Raw genomic sequence first — 24,001 nt, 5'->3', positions numbered from 1 at the left:
AGGAACAAACCTAATGAACCAAGGTTAAGTAGAAATCTGGAATTCCTGCCCACATCCTCTTAGAAAAAAGTCACTAGAACACCATGGGTACCATGGACAGGGCCAAGATTTTGCCTACTCAGTTATTTTCCGTTCACTCTAATCCATAGACCAATACTTAAGCTCCCTTATAACATGGCTGCAATATTTATATATAGTTAGCTACTTCAGCTACCTAAAAATCAGAGAATGTATAACTTTGAGCAATACAACTCAGAACCAAGAAAAATTTTTATATCCTTAACAGATTAGGGCCACAACTTTTGGGGTTACTAGCTATAAACCATTTTATAAATTAGGAGATATCTTCCACAAACAATGATTTTAATATTAGAAGACTTGATTTTTTAAAATCCCTGCTGATAGTAATTTTATTGTGCTACTGCCTGTTATGGCCAAATCTAGATTTTAATAATTAGGCCATACTGTGGTAGACATCTGTTGCTTTTTTTTTTTCCACCCTCTAGCATCAACCTAGTAATATCAATTCCCTTTCCAATTGCCTTTCTTCATTCTATGTAGGTTTATTGAAGCCTTTAAACAAGAATCCCTCGACCTTTCCATGTGATCAGATATGGTTAATATTAAGAACATTACAAATATGACCACAGTGATTGGCCCTCAGTGCCCACATGATTTCAGCTGAGTTAATCAGAATCAGAATCTTTCCCTGGGGATTTATATATAGATATTGAAGAAGAATTCTCCAAGCGAGGTTTAAAATTCTCCAAATGAGGCTTCAAGAGTATGTGAACCAAGAACTTCCAGATGTTCAAGCTGGATTTAGAAAAGACAGAAACCAGAGATCAAATTGCCAACATCCATTGGATCATCAAAAAAGCAAGAGTGTTCCAGAAAAACATCTACTTCTGCTTTATTGACTATGCCAAAACCTTTGACTGTGTGGATCACAACAAACTGTGGAAAATTCTTCAAGAGATGGGAATACCAGACCACCTTACCTACCTCCTGAGAAATCTGTATGCCAGTCAAGAAGTAACAGTTAGAACCAGACATGCAACAACGGACTGGTTCCAAATTGGGAAAGGAGTATGTCAAGGTTGTATATTGTCACCCTGCTTACTTAACTTACATGCAGAATACATCATGTGAAATGCCAGGTTGGATGAAACACAAGCTGGAATCAAGATTGCCAGGAAAAATGTCAATTACCTTAGATATGCAGATGACACCACCCTTATGGTAGAAAGCAAAGAGGAACTAACGAGCCTCTTGATGAACTGAACTGAACTGATTGAAGAAGAAAAGCTTTTTCTTCTCTCTTTAGTTGCTAAGCTCAGATGATACAATTAACCCTGGAACTGCTAGTAGCCATGCCTCCTTTTCCTTCTGACTCCCCCAACCCAGACACATAAGGAAGTTCATTTCAGTGTACAAACATGAACAAATAAGTAGAGAGTGAGAGGAACCTGAAGATGCCATTTGAATCCCTGAGGCAAGAACCACTTCTGGATTCTCATTCATGTGAATCAATCCATTCTCTTTTCAGCCTAAGTTAGCTTGAGTTAGATTTCTCTCAGTTTTTTTCTGAAGAATCCTGACTAATAAACATCATTTACAAGGGAATACCTTTTTTTTTCCTCTTTATAACATACAGAGCTGTTTCAAGTGATAATCAGTTCATTTCTTAAATTGATGGCCCATGAAATGTTAACATCCCATAGGACATGTTAACATCCCACATGACATGTATGCCTTGAAAAATGTGTTGGATGTTCTAGTAAGTTTGAGGAAAAATAAAATAAAGTGAAATGTTTCTTTATAGAAGGAACTCACAAAAGATTTATTATGAGATAGTAGAGTGCATTAGGAATCTCCAAAAGGAGGATTTAGTGTGCCAATTTCCCAAAATTATCTAAGAATAGAAACTTTTTAATAGAATCCAGTTTGGGGAATGTTACTTGCCTTTCCATGAACAAGCAGGGATATTCAACTCTGAGCCACCAGGGAGGCCCCAGTAAATGAACTAATGGGCATAAACACAAATATACTTATTGGTATTATAGCTATAAATGTTTGTTTTCACATGTTCCTTCTGTTAGACTGCATTTCCTGAGTACAATCAGTTCAGTTCAGTAGCTCAGTTGTGTCCAACTCTTTGTGACCTCATGGACTGCAGCACCTCAGGCTTCTCTGTCCATCGGCAAGTCCCAGAGCTTGCTCAAACTCATGTCCATGGAGTTGGTGATGCCATCCAACCATCTCATCCTCTATCATCCCCTTCTCCTCCCACCTTCAATCTTCCCCAGCATCAGGGTCTTTTCCAATGAGTCAGTTCTTCACATCAGGTGGCCAAAGTATTGGAGCTTTAGTTTCAGCATCAGTCCTTCCAGTGAATGTTCTGGACTGATTTCCTTTAGGATTGACTGCTTTGATCTCCTTGCAGTTCAAGGAACTCTCAAGAGTCTTCTCCAACACCACAGTTCAAAAGCGTCAATTCTTCAGCATTCAACTTTCTTCATAGTCCAACTCTCACATCCATACATGACTACTGGAAAAGCCATAGCTTTGACTATATGGACCTTTGTCTGCAAAGTAATATCTCTGCTTTTTAATATGTTGTCTAGGTTTGTAAAAAAAACAGATTTTTTTTTTTTTGACGTTCAAGCTGTTTTTAGAAAAGGCAGAGGAACCAGCGATCAAATTGCCAACATCTGCTGGATCATTGAAAAAGCAAGAGAGTTCTAGAAAAACATCTATTTCTGCTTTATTGACTATGAAAAAGCCTTTGACTATGTGGATCACAATAAACTGCAAAATTCTGAGAGAGATGGGAATACCAGATCACTTGACCTGCCTCTTGAGAAATCTATATGCCAGTCAGGAAGCAACAGTTAGAACTGGACATGGAACAACAGACTGGTTCCAAATTGGAAAAGAAGCACCATCAAGGCTCTATATTGTTATCCTGCTTATTTAACTTATATGCGGAGTACATCATGAGAATTGCTGGGCTGGATGAAGTACAAGCTGGAATCAAGATTGCTGGGAGAAATATCAATAACCTCAGATATGTAGATGACACCACCCTTATTGCAGAAAGTGAGGAAGAGCTAAAGAGCCTCATGATGAAAGTGAAAGAGGAGAGTGAAAAAGTTGGCTTAAAGCTCAACATTCAGAAAACTAAGATCATGGCATCCAGCCCCATCACGTCATGGCAAATAGATGAGGAAAGAGTGGCAAACTTCATTTTGGGGGCTCCAAAATCACTGCAGATGGTGACTGCCATCATGAAATTAAAAGATGCTTGCTCCTTGGAAGAAAAGTTATGGCCAACCTAGACAGCATATTAAAAAGCAGAGACATTACTTTGCCAACAAAGGTGCATCTAGTCAAGGCTATGTTTTTTCCAGTAGACATGTATGGATGTGAGAGCTGGACTATAAAGAAAGCTGAGCACTGAAGAATTGATGCTTTTGAAATGTGGTGTTGGAGAAGACTCTTGAGAGTCCCTTGGACTGCAAGGAGATCCAACCAGTCCATCCTAAAGGAGATCAGTCCCGAGTGTTCATTGGTAGGACTGATACTGAAGCTGAAATTCCAATACTTTGGCCACCTGATGGGAAGAGCTGACTCATTTTGAAAAGACCCTGATGCTGGGAAAGATTGAAGGTGGGAGAAGAGAGAGGATGAAATGGTTGGATGGCATCACCGACTCAATGGACATGAGTTTAGGTAAACTCTGGGAGTTGGTGATGGACAGGGAAGCCTGGCATGGTGCAGTCCATGGGGTCACAAAGAGTTGGACACAACTGAGCAACTGAACTGAACTGAGGTTTGTCATAGGTTTTCTTCTGAGGAGCAAGTATCTTTTAATTTCATGGCTGCAGCCACCATCTGCGTGATTTTGGGGCCCAAGAAAATAAAGTCTCTTACTATTTCCATTGTTTCTCCATCTATTTGCCATGAAGTGATGGGACCAAATGCCATGATGTTAGTTTTTTGAATGTTGAGTTTTAAACCAGCATTTTCACTCTCCTCTTTCACTTTCATTAAGAGGTTCTTTAGTTCCTCTTTTCAATTTTGCAAGTCTGAATTTTGCAATAAGGAGTTCATGATCTGAGCCACAGTCAGCTTCAGGTCTTGTTTTTGCTGACTGTATAGAGCTTCTCCCTCTTCGGCTACAAAGAACATAGTCAATCTGATTTCGATTTTGACCATCCAGTGATGACCATGTATAGAGTCATCTCTTGTGTTTTTGGAAGAGGGTGTTTGCTATGACCAGTGTCTTAGCAAAACTCCGTTAACCTTTCCTCTGCTTCATTTTGTACTCTAAGGCCAAATTTGCCTATTACTCCAGGTATCTCTTGACTTCCTACTTTTGCATTCCAGTTCCCTATGATGAAAAGGACATCTTTTTTGGTGTTAGTTCTAGAAGGTCTTGTAGGTCATCATAGAACTGTTCAACCTCAGCTTCTTTGGCATTGGTGGTTGGGGCATAGATTTGGATAACTGTGATTTTGAATGGCTTGCCTTGGAAAGGAACAGAGATCATTCTGTCATTTTTGAGATTTCACCCAAGTACCCTGAGTACACTGGCTATGTCTTAATTGCCTTTGTATCACCAAGAGCTAGCATAAGGCCTAAAACAGAAGGCATGCACCAACACATGAATGATAGAATGAATGATGAATGAATTTCTAAAGCTATAGAAAGTACCCAATTGAATTTCCTAAGTTGTAGGTAAATAACAGGATGTGGGAGTTGATAAAATAAAAGTTTAAAAATAAATTGAATATATACATCTCCATTAAACCTGTCAAATTAGTCACTGGGCATTTTTTTTTTTTTTTTGGTAAGATTTAATTATTTGAAAAGTGAAAGAGAACTTGAATTACTGTAAAATAAATCAGGTGTCCAGTTTCTTTGGACAATCAGGAACCATTGACGCTAAAAGGCAAACTCAAATGACATCCATGAAACTGTGCTTTTGGAGGGGTAGTGCAAGAGAATGACATGTTGGCTTGCAGGAATTATTTATTATGAACTAAAATTTAAAAAGCTACCCAGGCAAATCAGCATTTATTTGCCTAATTTCCTCCTTACATTCATTTATTCATTGTATTCATATTACATGCCATATATACATGATTGTGTAAAACATGATATTCTGCAAAACACAGGAAAAACCCAGAGCAACTGGAAACACCTGCCAAGTAGAGAAGAGCAGAGCCTATATCTGGATTTATATCTCAAAAATCTGGATTTTTGAGCCTATATCTGGAGCTTGCCACTTGCCATCATATGAGTTCACTAAGAAAAGACATCTGTCATTTGAAACTAATTGGGTAATTTGCACAGTGACTCTTGAACCCACAAATGGTTTACAAAGATAAAAAACGGTTTATGGTAGTCTAGCATCACAATTAATATGCATTGCATTTTAAAAATCTTTAAGATGCACATAATCATTTTATCCATTGTATAAAAATGGAACTCATGTGGAGGGTTTACCTCAGAGCTGTCTTTAAATTCTTTCCACTAAGGTTTATAAATAAAAAGAAATGACTTAGAGCTAAGAAAATTATAAGCATGGGTGATTAGTTTTATCAGAGCTTTTTTTTTCCCCTTCTGAAGGATTCTCTGATTGCTCAGACAGTAAAGAATCTGCCTGCAATGCAGGAGACCAGGGTTCGATCCCTGGGTTGCAAAGATACCCTCAGAAGGGAATGGCAGTCCACTCCAGTATTCTCGCATGGAGAATTCCATGGACAGAGGAGCCTAATGAGCTGGAGTCCATGGAACTGCAAAGAGTCAGACATGACTGAGTGACTAACATACACAAACACAGTGTCTGATAAATCTAATCTCAAGGACTGTTTTCAGAATCACAAATATTGAAAAATACATTGTGTTAGTGTGGAACTTTGAAAAGTCACGCTAAAGAAATATACCACTCTGTTATCAAATCATTTTGGTATGGTTTTATATCTTTTTAACTTCTGACTTTAGTTGGTCCTTGTTTTCCAGGGACAGACACCTGTATCATTATGATGGAACTGGTTTTTCTTCTTCAGGAGTCCTGCCAGGATGGCATTGAGACAACAAAAGAAACCACAGTCCTCTCCCTCAAACAAATGGCTTAAGTAAATAAGATTAATAAAACTTGCCTTCTCTAATCCTGTTTGAAAATCCCCCTTACATTCTCTTTCTTCCTTCCCAGGTCTCTCAGAACTTCTGTAGACAGCAAACATCAAAAAGATCAGATTTTTATAGTGATTCAGCCGCCCACGGCAATGAAGTAAACCCTGATTTTCTTTCAGCCTAGGAAAAGATCAGGAAAGAGGCTTCGCAAACAACCTCTTTAACATTTGAGGTTAAAAAAAAAAAAAAAGCAGTGCAGCAGAAAGGTTACTTTCATCTATACCTTTGGGGGGTTTGTTTCCTTTCTCTTTGTTTTTTTTTTTAAGTAACTCTTAATCCATACCCACCCCCCATACAAACATTATAAAATATTTTCTTTACCAAAATTTTTTGGTTTGACATTTAAAGTATACTTTAAAAAAAAAAGACAAAATATATTTCTTCTGGGGGCATGACATCTCTGGTGCCTTTTTTCCTTTGCTCATTCCCTCAAATGCGGATTTGCTCCTGCTGCAGCTGGAGTTTCCCTCTTCAAGTTTCAACTAGCTTCTCAGGTGACTTCCTGCCAAGGCTCGTCTCTCTTAGCAAGAAGTCTCCTTTCTCTCAGAATTCAGCTTCCCTGAGTGAGTTCTGGAGTTCTTTATTCCTTTTGTTGTTGCTGCTCGGTGGCTAAGTCGGGTCCAACTATTTTCGACCTCCTGGACTGCAGCGCACCAGGCTTCCCCGTCCTTCCTTTAGGGACAGACACCCCACAAAGCAGCGCCCCGTACAGTCTCACCGAGTGAACGCTGGTGTTCGGATCTGCGGGCAGAGGGGCTGGAATCGAGAGCATTTAATGCACCAACTCTGTAGCTTTTTTCAGGTAAAAGGTCAAAGCTGATGTTCTGGAAAGGCTTGAGGCCAAGGGAGGGACGTGTATCTTTCTCCAGAGCCCAAGCAAATAAAGTTAAAAATAGTATTATTGACTAAACTGATAGGGAACCAGCTTTGTTGGAAAAAGTAAGAACAATAATCTGGACACAGATACAAATTACTTTACAAATAATACCTTGGTCACAAACAACAACATCCTTTAAAGGATGCCTGTATTTTCTCAACAGCATTATTTAAGCATAGGCAGAAATAAATCTCCAAAAGCCCTGTATTTTTCTTTCCTACAATAAATTAAAGATGTCCACACCCATATTCCATGGGACTTCTCTTTGGAAGCCTTTCAAAGGAAATGGAGAAATTCCTAGAGGAGGGTCATGGGCCAGAGAGGTACAATAAAGCAGGCTTACAAAAATGCACAATTTGTACAATTTAACAGTCTACTAGAATTACAATTAAATCCCAAACTTAGGGAGCAGCTAGGGAAAGGGTGGAGAGGCTGAAGAGAGAAGTAGTACTGTTTCCTAAGTAAGTTGGTGGTGTAAATACAACAGATAATGAACTTTTATGAAACTGTATTTTAATAAACGTTACAATGGTCCAATGTTGGCCCATCTAGACACAGCAGTGGTTGTGTTTCCTGTATTCAGATTTTGCAGAGAGCAAAGCAATAGCATAAGAGGCTCCTTAGGAAGAAGAGCTCTCTCCCAGCACAAGAAATTTGCAGCAGTTGAGCTCAGAAAATAGGCTGACCTGGCCCTCCCAAGTGGCCTAATCAGGACCGCCAAACAGTAAACCTGCAGGAAAATCCACATAGTCCTTATTAAAATGACAAAAGGGTAGTGAATCTTGCTCCTCAAAGGTAGATTATTTACTCTAACCCAAGCTACTGGGCAATCCAATGGCTTGGATAGCAAAAAGAAGGGTATTTTATTTCCTCTAAAAGCTATAAGCTGAGTGTCTACATAATTCTAATGTCTTAGAGATATAGCCAACCTTGTCACATATATGAAAGGCAACTCACATTTTTCTCTCCAAGTGACTCTAAATTTTAATCTTTATTGTCTTCTCCCAGATGTCACAACTCCTCTCTGCCAGATTCCCCATTATTTCAAGAGACAAGAATATTCCCTGAGGCCTCCTTTTGAATATACATTTTTCTGAGATCATGTCTCTGGTTTCCCTTGAGGACTGTCACACCAATAAATCTATCTACTGCCTGAATCCTTAGTTTTGAAAATAATTTTACCACCGTTGCCAGGCACATCCAACATTTCTCTCTTATACATATTCTTCAGTTCAAGTAAAAAGTCTTGCTTGGGCTGTTTTATTTCTGTGCATAAAAATGTTCATATGCAGAATTTGGCATAATTGCAGATGGAGACAAGACTTTCTGCAAAGAGGCCAGTTCTTACATATGGGCCAAGGAAGACCCTACCTGAGCCTGGTCCAATATAAAGTTATGTCCATTACATGGACTCCTCAGAGGGTATGGTTCAGGGGGCAATACTCTAACAGATCATATGGATTAACTTGAACCAAAAGCTCCCAGTATTAAAAAAAAAAAAGAAAAATACAACAACAACAAAAATCAAAAAGCTCTGCTCTTTTAGAAACATTTAAAACTTTCAAGCCCACACACACTCAGATAGTACTGATAATCCTCTCTCTGTTTTTGGGATTTGGAAGAGCTACAAAGAACGAAGAGCCACAATATTTTGACAAAGTGATATAGTCTTCTCTTTAGGTGTATTTGATGGAAACTTTTGGACTTTTCCCCTTCACTTAATAAAATGTCATAAATACAGCAACATTTGAGTATATGGAGACTTTATAGTGATACAATACATAAATATACATACTTCTCTGGTATATATAAAGTGTCATTATCTTTAAAAAAATTACCTTTTGTATAAAACTTTACAATTTTCAAAGTACTCTCACATACATTATCAGTACAGATTCTGTATTAAAAATAACTTATTATTCAACTAATATCTAAGGAGCATTACTCACTCCACTTCTCCTGATTATGTGAGAGAGGGCATCAGCATTTTTTTAATTTAATTAGGATTTATACCCTACCTATTTCCAAACAGGATTTGAAGTGACATTTAGTATTTCAACCCATTGAAAAACAGCCACATGACAAATCAAAGATATTTTACAGAACCAAATAAAAGGAGTCAGGTGTTTCTAAGAAACTGCAACAAACTGTCAAATCCAGGCCATGAACTTGTTTCTCATAGGAGTCAGCATTTGCTTACTAAGTGGAATGCTGAAACTCTGGGCCTGTGTAACAGTATGTTTCCAGACCTGTCTCACCAGCAGGGTCCCTGGACTGCATTTCTCAGGAAGTGGTTGGTAAACCAAATGTTCTGGAATCTTTAGTAGTTGCTCATTTTTAAAATGCGTTTTCCTGGACCTGACCTAGTATTACTGGTGGTAGGATTCTGGGATCTATGTTTTCACATACCCACCGGGTAATATTTTTGCTCTTCAAAGTTTGAAAACCCTGCTTTCTGGTATCAGTGCTTATTGCATAAGAACTATAGAAAACTTGGCAACAAGAAGGTAGAAAGTTGGTCGACTGATCAGTCTCTTGGATACTGCTTTATGCCTTCCTGTTTCTGCTTGTGCTTACCATACTTTCAAATGCTTTGCCTACTGCCCACTTCATGTTTTACTTTGAATGGTTTCATGTGCTTGACCTCTTCTGACTGTAACGTTATTCTCCTTCCAACAGCCCATCTCCTTCCTATTCATCAGCTTTTTAAAAAAATCCCTGCCATAGATTCCTGATATTTGTGTATGTTCCAGCACCCGCTGGTCACTCCTAAACTCATGTTGATAGCTCCACATGCTACTACACTCTCTGTTTGTATCACTTGGGATCAGTTTACTCCATTGTTCTTCAAGGGAACATGGGAGACACTCTCTTTTCCAGCTTCTGGCCATCAATACCCAGATAAGGCCTTAGGTAGGAGAAATGATCTGATCTCTGCTCTTTAATGTTATTTCCAGTTCATGGGCTTTATTTGATTATTCTATTTGAGGTACATATATTATGCTTTCCCTACTCTCTAAACTCTCTTAGACACAGTATACTGCCCCTGACATTTTCTGCTTTTCTTAATACAGTCACTGGCTTATACTATCGTCTTCTACATTTGATGTGACTCCTATATCTGATGATTTCATATGAAGGCACACCCACATCTTGACTTCAAAATTTATGGCCCTAATTTCTACAATATAATTATCAGTCCTCCAGGCATATATTTGGGAATCAATTCATCATCCTGTAACACTCACTTACACCCAAGGTTTTTCTCTTGTTCTCTGTGAATTTTTGCCTTTCCTCTTCAAATTTAGGATTATACTCTGCACTGCTCTCCTCCCCTTTCAGGATTGTAAAACTTTTTACGAATGTAAAAATTTTACAATATTTTTCAAAAATATTTTCTCCACCTTTGAGAACTATCCTTTGTCCCTAGTTCAGAGCCGCTTTTTCTGGCCATGGACTACTTAGGAAACTACTTTTAAAAGATAGTAGACAGCATAACCTGAGAATTTGTTATGTTTAACTTTGTTCCAAAGTTGTCAGTATTAACAGGAAGATCAGGTGGAAACACCATTTCCACAACCAGCTCCTCTGGTCTTCTTCCTAAGACACCAAAGTTTCTGCACACCTTCCACTTTTCTCCAAACTTACCATCCAAACCAGAACAAGTGCAGAGTATCTGTTGGGTGCATGAGGTTAGGACTTCCCTTCTAAATTTTAGGAGAATTTTATAGGGGAGGCAGCTCAGCAGATAAGGCCCAGCAGATTGGCTCATGGGCAATTCCATAGCAATCAGTAGGAATTCACAATGATATCTTCATGTGACCTTTGTTATATGATTCCTCTGCTGGGATGCGTAAGAACCCTAGTCCAGTGCTACAGCTGCCTCACACCAGTTAGAGAGAGCCAACTGCTAAATATTTAGGACCATCGCAAGCAAGCTAGTTGTTAAATATAGCCACTAATAAACTTTCAGTCCCATAAACTTAAAATGAAATAGATTGTATTTAAAAACAAAGGAAAAATACTCAAAACTCACCATTTTTAAATTACAGTTACTGTTATCTAAGCTCTAAAAATAATATGTAATGATGTGCAATGGTATATTTCTTCATAACTCTGTTCAGCGACATCAAGTGGGTCCATTTGAAACAAGCCACAAGAGAGGATCTATACCTCAGAAATCACCAAACTACAAACTGGGACTCACCCCCATCCTCTCCTCCCACCTCCAGCCAGTTTTTCAATATTTATCAGTCTATTATCGCTGTGAACCCACTTAGTATTAAGATGGAAAGCCACAAAAGAACAGTATAGTTATGTGAACTTTCTCAATTTGACAATTCCCTGCAGTCTGCTTTCCTTTCAACGTGGTCTCGCATCTCCCAAGTCAAAGCCTTTGGAAGCAGAACCTGTATCAAATAACTCACCTGAACAGTGTTCAGTCTTGAGTTTTTACTTTATTTATTGGCTTTCCTCTGTAAGATGAAATCAGAAATTCCTTTATAGAAATTTTATATCTAAATGTTCTCTGCTCAAAATCCCTGCTCATTTGCTGACATTGTATCTCAGGCCCTGCATGCACATGTGTGTGTGCATCAGTATCTGTGTTCTGTGTTTCTGTTTGTGCATATCTGTGTGTCCTATGAAATAGCTGTACAGCTACTTCCGATAGGCTCATTTTAACTTAAAATAACTACAATTTAAGCCCAGCTCTGTATCTACTAAAACACTAGAAAGGGAGATCATTAACTGTCTTAGAATCAATATTTTAATTCTTAAGAGGAAATTCAGTAGGAGGTCAGCAAATGTTATTAAAGGATCAGGAAACTGACTCAGGAAAATCTAAAGAAAGTAAGACTCCTTATATGGCAATGATAAGGCTAATGGGAAACTGAAAGCGATCTTGGAGACTGATTGGAAATTTTATACAGAGGAATCTTTGTTCTCTGTTTCCACTCAGAATAAGTCAAGAAGTATTCAACTTACAGCGCTTTATTGAGAGAACTTTACAAGAATTCAATAAGAGAAAATTATCTTAAGGATTTTTTCTCCTAAAGTTGTTTCTTAATCAGCCATTTTAATCAATGATCCCACAGAGGCTTAAATTAAAGGCAGAGTGTCTTATTTCTAAAAAGTCACCCGTAAGTGCACTCAATGGAAGATGGGTTGTCTGGATTTTCCCCACAAGTAGATATGGACTTTAGCTTTCAAAATATTCTTCAAAGTTCTAAGCCCAATTGAAGGTCATATTTACTAAGGCTAACCCGAAGAGATAGGCATGTATAATTAAGGGATAAGGATATAAATACATAAGACATGTAATACCAAATCAGACCAAAGAGACATTATATCTGAAACTCAGTTTCAGATCATGTCAATGAGGTCCTTTTGTGGGAGGGCATGTGAGGGGCTCAGATAAACAACTTTACCTAATAATCCACTAAGTTCATATGTGTGTCTAATTCCATTTTGAACTCACTTATGTATTTGTATGTTCAACCTCTTAGGATAATTACTTCCCTAGTTTTTATGACCACTTCTTCTGGTATACTGAAATTTGTTGAATCTCTATGGATGCATTAAAATCCTTTTGGAAAAAGATAGAGTATAACCACTAAATGCATTCACTAATTGTTTAATGTGATTAGCAATAATTAATCAAATAATTAAAACAGAATTTAATCCTACAAGATTTAAGACTCCCAAGGATTTCCATTATTTGGCCTCTGCTTATCCTGTATCTTCTCTCACCATAAACTTTCCTCAACCCACTGCATACTTTACACTTCAACTACTTTAAATTGTTTTCAGTACCTTAAAATTGCCATAGAAATTTGGCAATTGACATTTCCCATTTTTTAAAGATGTTTCTTTTCACCACAAAGACTTCCTGGCTTCCCCCTGCCACCCTCTACCTGGTTTAGGTGGTGGGCCCTCATGAAGAATATTTTAGTTTCCCATTAGACTGTCAGGTCCTTGAAAATAAGGACTGTGTCTTGTTTGTTCACTACTCTACATCAAGACAGTAGGCATTCAATAATAATTATGTAAATAATAAGTAGATCAATGGCTTTAAAACAATATCACCACTGTGTTCATATACTAAAGACTCCATCCATTCACTCTGACCCTCACAAACATGGCCCAACTTCATGGCCATTATATTTATCATTTTTTGAATCACACTAGAAATCATGCAGTCCCCCAAGTGCAAATTTATAATGATCTTATACACATGCCAATTCATGCTTTTGTATTCTTTGTTAGTAGTTAGATAGCATCACTGACTCAATGGACATGACTTTGAGCACATTCAGGGAGCTAGTGAAGGACAGGGAAGCCTGGCATGCTGCAGCCCATGGAGTCGCAAAGAGTCGGACATGACTTTAGGACTACACAACAACAACTAGTGGTACTTTGGATTTCATTGTATTTTTTTGGCTGATATCTTCAAGCAAATACATATAGTGGCCTCAGGATCTCTTTAATAGGTTGGAAAGAATCATTTAGAATTATCATCCTATAAACATGGTTTGCAGGATAGAAGAAGCAGAAATGGTGAACTGAGTTTCAATTTATCTTGTTTGATTTTGTATGTTACTGGCAGCACAAACTTTTGGCCTTTGTTAAGGGGAGTTGAAAAGTCACTGTAAAGTTTCAGAACATCTCCTCCTTCAAGGAACAAAAGCAGGAGAAACTTTCATCATGATGAGGGAAACCAAACAAACCTTGGTTTTGAAATTGCTTTGTCCTCACGAAGGTGACTTCTTAAGGGAGGACACCAAAACTAGAGTGGGAAAATAGAGGCAGGGGCCATCAGACTAGTCAAGATTAGTCGAATATAAAGAAGTATGCTCTTTAGAAGTTGTGTGTAGACTTTACGAGAACAATAGAAGAGGGTCATGGCAGCAAAGTATGGATTTTTTAAAAAAAATATCTTGGTCTATAGGAGATCTTACTTGACTTTATTAGTTTGCTCTAAAGTATATGATACTTTAAGTTTAGAAAATGATTTTCTTGTGAATGGCTTCAATAAACACATTTGTTGATATTAAGACAGTTTTTGGCTTATATGTTATTTTAAATTGTTATTTTTAACAGATCTTAGGTGCTGCTGGGTGACATTTTCTGAAATAAATCAAGATTTTAAACTCCAAGTTCCTTCTGTCTTATGGGAAAATCACAGGTGAGTAGGATGATCATTTATTACAATCATTAGTGAAAAATATTGTTATCTGCTTATTATTCAGAACAAACAAATTTTTTTATTTTGGAATAAAAGGGTCAAATCATATAAACCTCCAGCTTGTGACTGATGCCAAAGATTGGTGATTAAGGCATAGGCATTTTTTTCTCTCTTTCCCTCTCTTTATAAGCTTTCTCTCTTAATGATTTTAATGAAAAGTTCAGAGAAAAATTGTATTGATTTTATGTCATGAGGCTAAGAGAGCTGAGACGCTCTCAAACTAGTCATTCTGGTAGTGATTACAAATCATTTTGATGGAGGGAAGAAGATATTTAAAAGGTTCTGTATGTTGTTCCAAAAACTCATCTGCACAAGACAGGGATGAGAAGACAGGGTTTAGTGGCACCATGTTTTAAAAAGATGGCCTTTATCTAGGTTCACACACTGAGACTGATTTTTATGTCTTAACTAGTTTATTTTAGTCTGAACAGTCCCATCACTTTTCCCCCCAAGACACTGACTTTTTTGAAGCATTTAAAGAAGTTGTTTTGTAGAATGTCCCTCAGTTTGGATGTGTCTGGTTATTTCCTCTTGATATCTAGTAATCCCCTTTTATTTCTCTTTCCCCTGAATTTCCTGTAAGTTAGGTCTCAAACAGGGGTCAACAAACTACAACTTATAAGCTACATTGAATCTTTTGCTTATTTTTGTAAATAAAGTTTTATTGGCACACAGTCTCATCCATTTGTTTATATATTGTTTGTAGCTACTTTCTACCATAAGGACAGGGTAGAGTAGTTGTGATGGAGACCATGTAGTCCACAAAGACTAAAAAAATTACAATCTGTCTCTTTCTAAAAAATATTTGTCAATTCTTAGACAAGAAAATTGGTGGACTGAGGTAAAATACCTTTGGCATGAAAGTGAACTATTTCCTATTCAATATCTCAGGAGGCACAATGTCAGGCTACCCAACTATTAGTGATGCAACAATAGTACCCTTGATAGCTAGATCTCCCCATTGAAAACATACATTTTTTTTCCTGTTTCCATTTAGTGAGTAATTCATGGAGTGACATTTTAGCTCTGTATAAATATTCTATTACTCAAAAATCTTCCCTCCAAATGTTTTACTATCCATTGGTGATCTTTGCCTGAAATAATTATTTCATTAGGGGTTGAAAAAGGTCATTTTCCAAATCTATCATTTCTTCAACATTGATCAGGTGATACAATAAAACAAAGTTCACCTTAGAAATCTAAATCAGCAGTATTTTTTCCCAATTAGCTCTGGTTCCTTTGAGTGAAAAATGGTATTTAGAAATCAATATCTAAATTGATTTAGATACTAGACTGTATGATTTAGTACTTACAGTGTATGACCTATGGGCCTGAAAGAGTTTTATTATCTGGTCTTTTACAGAAAAAAGCTTACTGATCCCAGGTCTAGTGGAATGACAAAAGGGAGGGGCACCAAATATTTAAATAGGGGCAGGAGGAGAAGGGGATGACAGAGGATGAGATGGCTGGATGGCATCACCGACTCGATGGACATGTGTTTGAGTAAACTCCGAGAGTTTGTGATAGACAGGGAGGCCTGGAGTGCTGCGATTCTTGGGGTTGCAAACAGTCAGACACGACTGAGCGGCTGAACCGAACTGAACTGAGGTATACTCAGTGCTACTTAAATGTCATTATTTCTAGGGATACATTCAGTGATCCTTTTCAGAGGGAGAAATGTTTATTTTAAAAAGAAAAAAACCAAATTCTTACTGATATTTTTATTTTATTTTAATATTATAGTCTCTCAAAAATGTTATTTAATATAGGTATCTTTTATCATACACTAAGTACTAACCCTGTTAACATTACAATATTCACTTGTATGTTTCATTCTACCACAAATGTAAACTATCTCAGGCTCACAATACCAATGTTATCACTGAATGTTAAACCTACTGAATGAAGTTTAGAATTTCTTTCTAGCATTTTTTCACTTAGAATACACTCAAATAAGGATGTACAGAGCATTATTTTCAAAAATCACGTGAAACAATTTTTTTCTTCATGTGGTTTTATTATCTTAATTGGGGAGGCTATAAAAATTCTTATGACAGGGAAATTTGAATATGGACTGGATACTAGATGATGTTATGGAATTATTGTTCAGTTTCTTAGCTACTTCATGTCAAAGTATTTAATGGTGATGTGTCATATCTACAACTTTCTTTTAAATAGTATGGCAAAACACAGTGTGTGTGTGTGTGTGTGTGTTGAGAGAGAGAAAGCAAGATTACAAATAAAACAAATAGGGCACAATACTAAAAATCCATTAATCCAGGAAAAAAATTTTTGTACCATTCTTGCAACTCTTCTTTAAACTTGAAGTTTTATTGAAGTTAACAGTTAAAGAAATAGGCAGAGAAAAACAGAGGATTATTAGTCCAATATGGATTTCAAAAAGTGATTTACATACGCATGCACAAATACTTTGCCACCTTGGGCAAAATTAATTAATGTGTTTATCTTGGGAAAGAAGCTTTTAATTCTGCTCTGCTTTGTCAGGAGAATCAGACCATATTTAGAGCTCCAAATACTTTACTGTGAAAGGGAACAGACAGAAAGGAATGCAATGAAAGAAGACAGTGGTGTGTTAGGTTGAAAAAATGTCAAGTTTTGTTTTCCTCATCCCAGTCAGGTTTATTTATATACTATTTGAGGCTCGAGCCCAAGTACATAAGAATATCTTGCGTTTTGAAGCAACAGTGTTAATTCCTCTCCCTTTCACCATCCCACTAGACCTGGGGTTAGCAAATTTCTTCTGGAAAGGGCCAGATAAATGGTTTAGGCCTGTGGGCCATACAGTCATCAAATGTATCACACTGTCATTGTCACACAGAGCCATCGAGTTTCCGTATGTGTTACACGGTAGGGGTCACTATGGTACACAAAAGCAGCCATAGACAAATGAATGGACATGGTTGTGTTTCAATAAAACTTAGCTTATGGATACAGAAATTTAAATTTCATATAGTTTCCACACAACACAATTTCTTCTTCTTCTTTTTTAACCACTTAAAGGTGTTAAAAAAACATTCTTAGCTTGTAAGCAATGCAAAAAAATAGAGGGCTAGATATGGCTAAACCCAGAGAAAAAAGGGGGAAACGTTAACAGTTGTACCTTTGTGTTGGCTGCCTTTTAGCTGCTCCATTTGGCTTTGATGAAGAAAACAGGCTCCTTTACATGGTATGACAGGTCAAAGCAGCTTTCTCTCTCTCTCTCTCTTTTTTTTTTTTTTTTTGGTCATGCCTTGCAGCTTGCAGACTTTCCTGTTGGCTTAGACAGTAAAGAATCTTTCTGCAGCAGGAGACCCAGGTTCGATCCCTGGGTTGGGACGATCCCCTGGAGAAGGGAATGGCTCAAGTATTCTTGCCTGGAAAATTCCATGGACAGAGCAGCCTGGCGGGCTACAGTCCATGGGGTTGAAAAGAGTTGGACATGACTGAATGAGTAACACTTTCACTTTTTCTTTTCACTGCAGCTTGCAGGATCTTAATTCTCCAGCTAGGGATCAAACCAGAGCCCCATGCAGTAGAAGTGTGGAGTCCTAGTCACTGGACTGCCAGGAAATTCCCAGCTGTGTCACTAAGCAGACCGTAGAAGTCTCCTCTCAGAGCTTCAAGATTAAAGAAGTCCGTGAACTGCTCATTTCAAGTTTGTAATCAGTGTTTTGGGGAGAAGTCGTGAGGTAGGTAATCATACCTAGAACCTTGATCTGTCAGCCCAGGATCCACCTGGAACTAGAGACAAGTGTTTCCCTCAATCCCTCTGCAAGCAAAGCCACCCCACTGTCTTTACGCTCTAAGGCCATTGCCTTGACAGATCCATGTCATGTTAATACCTCTGTGCCATCAAATTACTTTGCTTCTAGGTATGATGTGTCTTATTTAAACAAATGAATATTAGACACAGATACAGGTAACTTCCTAAGTAATAATCTTTCTTTACAATAATTTATGTACTTTGATAACACTTCATAGCAACCCTGAACAATGATATGTGGTTCACTGATCATGTTGGGGTGCTCCTTTGGCCAGTGAGAATCTCCCTCGGAATCTTCCTCTACTATAAGTGACAAATGAGTTGAAAGCCTACCCCTTCCAAAAACAACTTATAAAAAAGAGGACTTGTAGGGATGAGAATGGATATGTAGGGAGAGAAATACATAGCTATGCTTAATGTTTAAAATGGTTGTCAAGGGAAAGAAGCTTCAGACTTGTTCCGCATGGTTTCAAGCAATAGAAGGAGGATTAACGTGTAGAAGATAGTGGGACAGACCTGGGCATACTAACAACAATAAAGCAATAAGAAGAGGAAAAGAAAAAAAATCCAGTATCTATCCAAAGGTGAAGTGGACTGCCCTGAAAGACAGTAAGTTTAGTATCAGGAGGTACATACATGCCTAGGATATCTGATCACTTGTGGAGAGGGAGTAGAAGAGATCTAAAATTAAAGTCATTGAACTATATTACTTTTAAGACATGACTTTTGATAGGCTTGACAATTTTGAGATGGCATTCTTTTCTTTGTTAAAAAAAAGAGACAAATATAAGGAAAAAAAGAGAACAATTCCTCATTTCTCTAGTTTAACGACAACAAAGATAAGTGTGGCTCATTCACCTACAACAAATCAAGGCCCTACCATTTGTCTAGTAGTAGTTTACTTTAGCTATATTCACTCTTACACTTAAAGAATACTTATTGTGACTGAGTTTTCCCCCAATATGTAATATATGAGAGTATGGTGGTAAAGACAGACACAGATTTCACTCTCATAATATTAACAGCTCGCTGTAAAAAGTTAAAAATTTAACAAGTAATTACACTGGTGTTGATATTTTACAGATATAGGGCACAGTGATGCTCTGTAAACATGAGAAAAAATTCATTAATATTATTCCTTTTGAGAGTTTGGGTCTCTGCAATGAACATTGGGGTATATGTGTCTTTTTCAGTTTTGGTTTCCTCAGGGTATATGCCTAGTAGTGGGATTGTTGGGTCATGTGGTGGTTTTATTCCTAGTTCTTTAAGGAATCTCCATACCGACTTCCATAGTGGCTGTATCAATTTACATTCCCACCAACAGGGCAAGAGGGTTCCCTTTTCTCCACACCCTCTCCAGTATTTATTGTTTGTAGACTTTTTGATGATTGCCATTCTTACCGGTGTGAGGTAATATCTCATTGTAATTTTGACTTGCATTTCTCTAATAATGAGTGATGTAGAGCATCTTTTCATGAATTTGTTAGCCATCTATATATCTTCTTTGGAGAAATGTCTGTTTAGGTCTTTTTCCCACTTTTTGATTGGGTTGTTTGTTTTTCTGGTATTTAATTGTGTGAGCTGCTTGTATATTGTGGAAATTAATCCTTTGTCAGTTGTTTCATTTGCTATAGGGCTCAATATTGAAAATGTGAATTCATGAGATTTACTGAGCCCTTGGCTGGGGGAGTGGGCAGGGGGGCAGTGAGAGAGGGGGGAGTCACTGGGCTTCTGACTGGGCACGGGGGTGAGCGGGGTGAGCCATTTACAAAAAGGAAACACTGGAAGAAGAACTGGAAGGGGTGACTAGTAGCTCCATCTGGGCCATGGGGAATTTGAAGTGCCAGTGAGATAGCCACGTGACAAAGACAGGAGACAGCTGACTAAACATTACACATAAGGAGAAGAGTATGGAGAAGAACTAACATTACCAAGTGTGTATTTCAATATGAGTGTCATTTTATAGATGGCATTTCCTTTAATTCTGTGAAGAACCGTGTAGGAGTGTTCAGTGAGGTAAGCAACTTGCCTAAGTTCACAGACACAGGAAGTGGTAAGGTAGTAATTTCAATATAGACGTTCTTACTCCTTGTTCGAAGTGAAAGGCACATCGTACTCTGTCCCATTAAAAAAAAAAAAATCACCATGCCTGGTGATACTCTTTGGATTTTGAAGGCAGTAAAATCAGCATTTAGGAATGCCTCTTCAGTCAATTTAGAGAGTGACCTGAAAAGCTAGCAGTTTTGAACAGTGGCCAGAGCAAGAGAAAAGTGTCCACCTGGTCTAAGCCACAGTGCAGACGGCAATGCCACTTGGCTCTATGACACTGTGGATTCAGCGGTGCACTGGTATATTCTGGATGACCAGACTGTTCTACAGAGCCTGCCAAAAATCTTGTGGGTTTTTGTATCACAGAAACCCTCAGGATTCAGTGATGCACTCACGCTTTCTTTGCAAGTTATGCTTTTTCTTTTAAGAAATAGCTTTTGGCTTACTATTGGACCCTGGTAATTATTCAACTATCATCTGTCAAGCAGGTACAATGTAATAGGCACTATTATAAGGGCTTCTGTGTTTTAGCTTATTTATTCCTCTCAACAACTAGATATTATTTTTCTGTTCTATAGGTATCAATTGGACTTTTGACTTTAAGACACCAGATGACAATGAGGCTCTATCTACTCATAATAAGCTGAGTGTTATCTAAGCCACCTGGCCATAAAGCTGGGAGTGGTTCATAGCACAGGTTAATAAAAAAAAAAAAAAAAAAGTGCACTAGGCTTAAATATGACCTGAAGACACAAATAATTTGCCCAAAGAGATGGCTCACCCTCCTTTCAACTGACATGCCTCCCTCAATCCACAACTATGGCCCATGGGGCATTCTCCATGATGAGCTGATGAGGCAGAGAACAAATGGATCTGACACAAGTAGACTGCTTTGGTGGGTAGGTCTGGGCTGAGGTGTCCTGAGAGGTGGTAAAGAAGGAAATTTTCACTGAGTATAATTTCAAGAGGAACATCTCATTGTTCACTTTACCTGAGCTAAAGGACTAGTGACTGCCACATATTAGAGACTCAATAAATATTTTTTGAGTCAGTGAATAAATGATGAATTAGTAACACTCTGTGGAAAGTAGTTCATAGTTGGGCCAGCTGGTTAGGGACATGGAAGGAATATTGTTAGAAGATTTGTGACAGGAAGCTTCAGAGAGATTATATGGGTGAACCTGATGGAGTTAGTCCAAAGGATAGAGATAACTTACGGAGGGGATTTAAAAGAAATAGGTGAAAGAGATGATGTGCTTTGTGTGTTGTCTGTCTTCTCCAGAAGGCTGATATCTGCTCAATGGGCTCATGGTAAAATGCCCCCCATGGTGAGAACAGGAACTACATGTTACTCAACTGCATTGATCTGCCCTTATCAAGGCTGATCTGGCTATTGTCACTCTGAACTCTTGAGAGAGAGAGAGAGAGAGATATATACTCTTATAACTTGACACCTCAGTACAGACTTATCCAAGATCTATATGAGTATATGTATACTCTTATAACTCTTATATATATATATATATATATATATATATATATACATATATATAAAACACACCAGGGGAACTAGTCAGTGTTAGCTGTTACATTATATCATACCCGTTCCTTCATGGGAAAGGCAGAAAAAGAATTTGGATTTTCTCTCCTTATATACCACGTTTGTACCATCTGTGCACTCAACATCCCACGGGATGTTGCTTCATCCTAAGGAACTCCCTTCATTCTGTAAGATGTAAGGCAACGGGCTGCAGCCCATATGCTGCCATCCTTACAAGACAAATGGCCTGTTGAAGACTCAGATACATAGTGAGCTGGGAACTAATATTTTGTGAGGCTGGGTGCTATTTTACAGGAGGTGATTTTGCTGTGAAATAGTGACCAATATATGGTGCTATTTCTCAGTACAGTCAGTATATGAACATAGGTGGACCACTGCTTTTCACTACAAACCTCAAAGACCCATTGGCAAAATTTGTTTCCCATCCCTGAGATTCTAGACTCTGCTCATGTTAATCTCTAATACTTCCACCAGGTTGACAAAAATAGTTAAATTGAACTGGACCACAAAGAAGGCTGTGGTGCTGGAGAAGACTCTTGAGAGTTGCTTAGACAGCAAGGAGATACAACCAGTCAATCCTAAAGGAAATCAACCATGAATACTCATTAGAAGGACTGACGCTGAAGCTGAAGCTCCAATACTTTGGCCACCTGATGCGAAGAGCCAATTCATTGGAAAAGACTCTGATGCTGGGAAAGATTGTGGGCAGGAGGAGAAGGGGGCAACAGAGGATGAGATGGTTGGATGGTATCACTGACTCAATGAACATGAGTTTGAGCAAGCTCAGGGAGATAGTGAAGGACAAGGAAGCCTGGTGTGCTGCAGTTCATGGGGTCACGAAGAGTCAGACACAACTTAGCAACTGAACCACAGCAACAAGGAGCTAATGTAAGTATTTGCCTTTGGGGGTTTATCTAACACTAAGTAAATAGGTAGAAAAGGAGGTTACAGTGCTGGCTAGAACAGCTGATCTATCAACAGGAAATAGGACTGCTATTATTTAATAGCAACAGGGAGAAGTAGAGGGAATTCCCAGATCTTCTAGTATCATGGGGCCAGTGATAAAAGTCACCCTATACAAGCCAGAATAGGTTGACCCACTAGGTAAAGAATCTCACACAACCAAGAAGCTGGCTAAAAGCAAAGGCCACATGTAATGCATAATAGAGAAGAAAAATCATAAATTGGAGTTGTGATCTTAACCATTTACCTAAGGAAGGCACTCATCCTTGATTTACCATATACATGCAAACACAAACATATCTATCTATATAACATGTATAAATATTTGTGTGTGCATACTTATTTACTTAAACTAATTTTCTGTCTGCTTCTTTCACCTCTCTTTTTCTTACAGTTTTACATGAGGTGTGTTTATTGGTAGTAAACTTTAAAGTTTAGTTCACTGATCATGAAATATTCAGATGAATCATGACAGACTTGAGAATGATATGGCAAAAACATATCACCTATAAGATATTAAATTTAGGGATGGATGCTATAATAAATGAGACTTTAAATTGATTTCCTTTAGGAATGAGGTAGGCATGATTTGGGTTGTAAAAAGTAAAATTACACAGTATTAGGCAGAAGGCAAGTTTGGGATAGTTTAAGTATAGAAAGAAGGGTACATGTTGATTTTGCCAATTAAAGTTATGGATTGTAAGAGACAGTCTTTTTCTTTTTTTTGTCAGCCTCTGCACCCTCTTCCTCTTTTGAAGAAATGCCCACTATAAGCTGATGCCAGATACTTGCTTTCCCAGCCTCCTTTGCAGTTAGAGCATGAGCATCTGGCCTGAGTTCAGCCCATCACAAGCTTCACTTAGAAGTCAGTGATGCAAAGAAGCAAGGCCTGTGGAGACTCTGTTAAGGCCACGGGCAGTGGCAGTCTGGCAGGAATTTGAATCGTGTTGCCAACAGTGATGTCCGGAGTCCAGGGTCAGCAGAAGAGGAAGTGCAAGCAGTGGCATCTAACAGTCAGTGGTTAGACTCACTGCAGTGATTCTGTAGAGGGAGTTGTAGTTATATGACTCCTGACTCTGATCTTCACAGTCTCTGTGATTTCCAGCCATTTTCTGAGCTGGTTCTGTAGGTGATTCCATAAGCTACCCAAATACCTCTCAGAAAAATCATTTTACTGCAAAATTTGACTCTCTAGTTGAATTCTGCTTACCTAGCCCTGCAGCTTTATAAAGTCTTCCTTTATAAAAACTTTCTAAAAGTTTCTGCCTGGAAAGTATCTCATTACCTGAGAGTGATTCCTGTTGTTTACAAACTAGAACCCTAGTTAATAAAAGGGAG

The 24,001-nt window shown here is 38.1% G+C and overlaps 1 protein-coding gene across 6 annotated transcripts in view; it reads right to left on the bottom strand.

Annotated features, from left to right (window-relative positions):
• The window catches only part of CCDC148 (coiled-coil domain containing 148), a 277,310-nt gene that overhangs the window by 20,660 nt on the left and 232,649 nt on the right, over positions 1-24,001 (bottom strand). Inside the window, exon 14 of one of the 6 annotated variants that reach the window (XM_061135105.1) lies at positions 6,737-6,960. The exons of the other annotated variants lie outside the window; for them this stretch is intronic. Within the exon in view, the coding sequence (XP_060991088.1) occupies positions 6,879-6,960 (82 nt within the window). The 3' untranslated portion in view covers positions 6,737-6,878. Of the gene's footprint in view, positions 1-6,736; positions 6,961-24,001 lie in introns of those variants that run through there. 6 annotated transcript variants of the gene reach the window in all.

Source organism: Dama dama, chromosome 33 (genome assembly GCF_033118175.1).
Source record: "Dama dama isolate Ldn47 chromosome 33, ASM3311817v1, whole genome shotgun sequence".
Lineage (NCBI taxonomy): Eukaryota > Metazoa > Chordata > Mammalia > Artiodactyla > Cervidae > Dama > Dama dama.
This window is presented reverse-complemented; position numbering and strand designations above follow the sequence as displayed.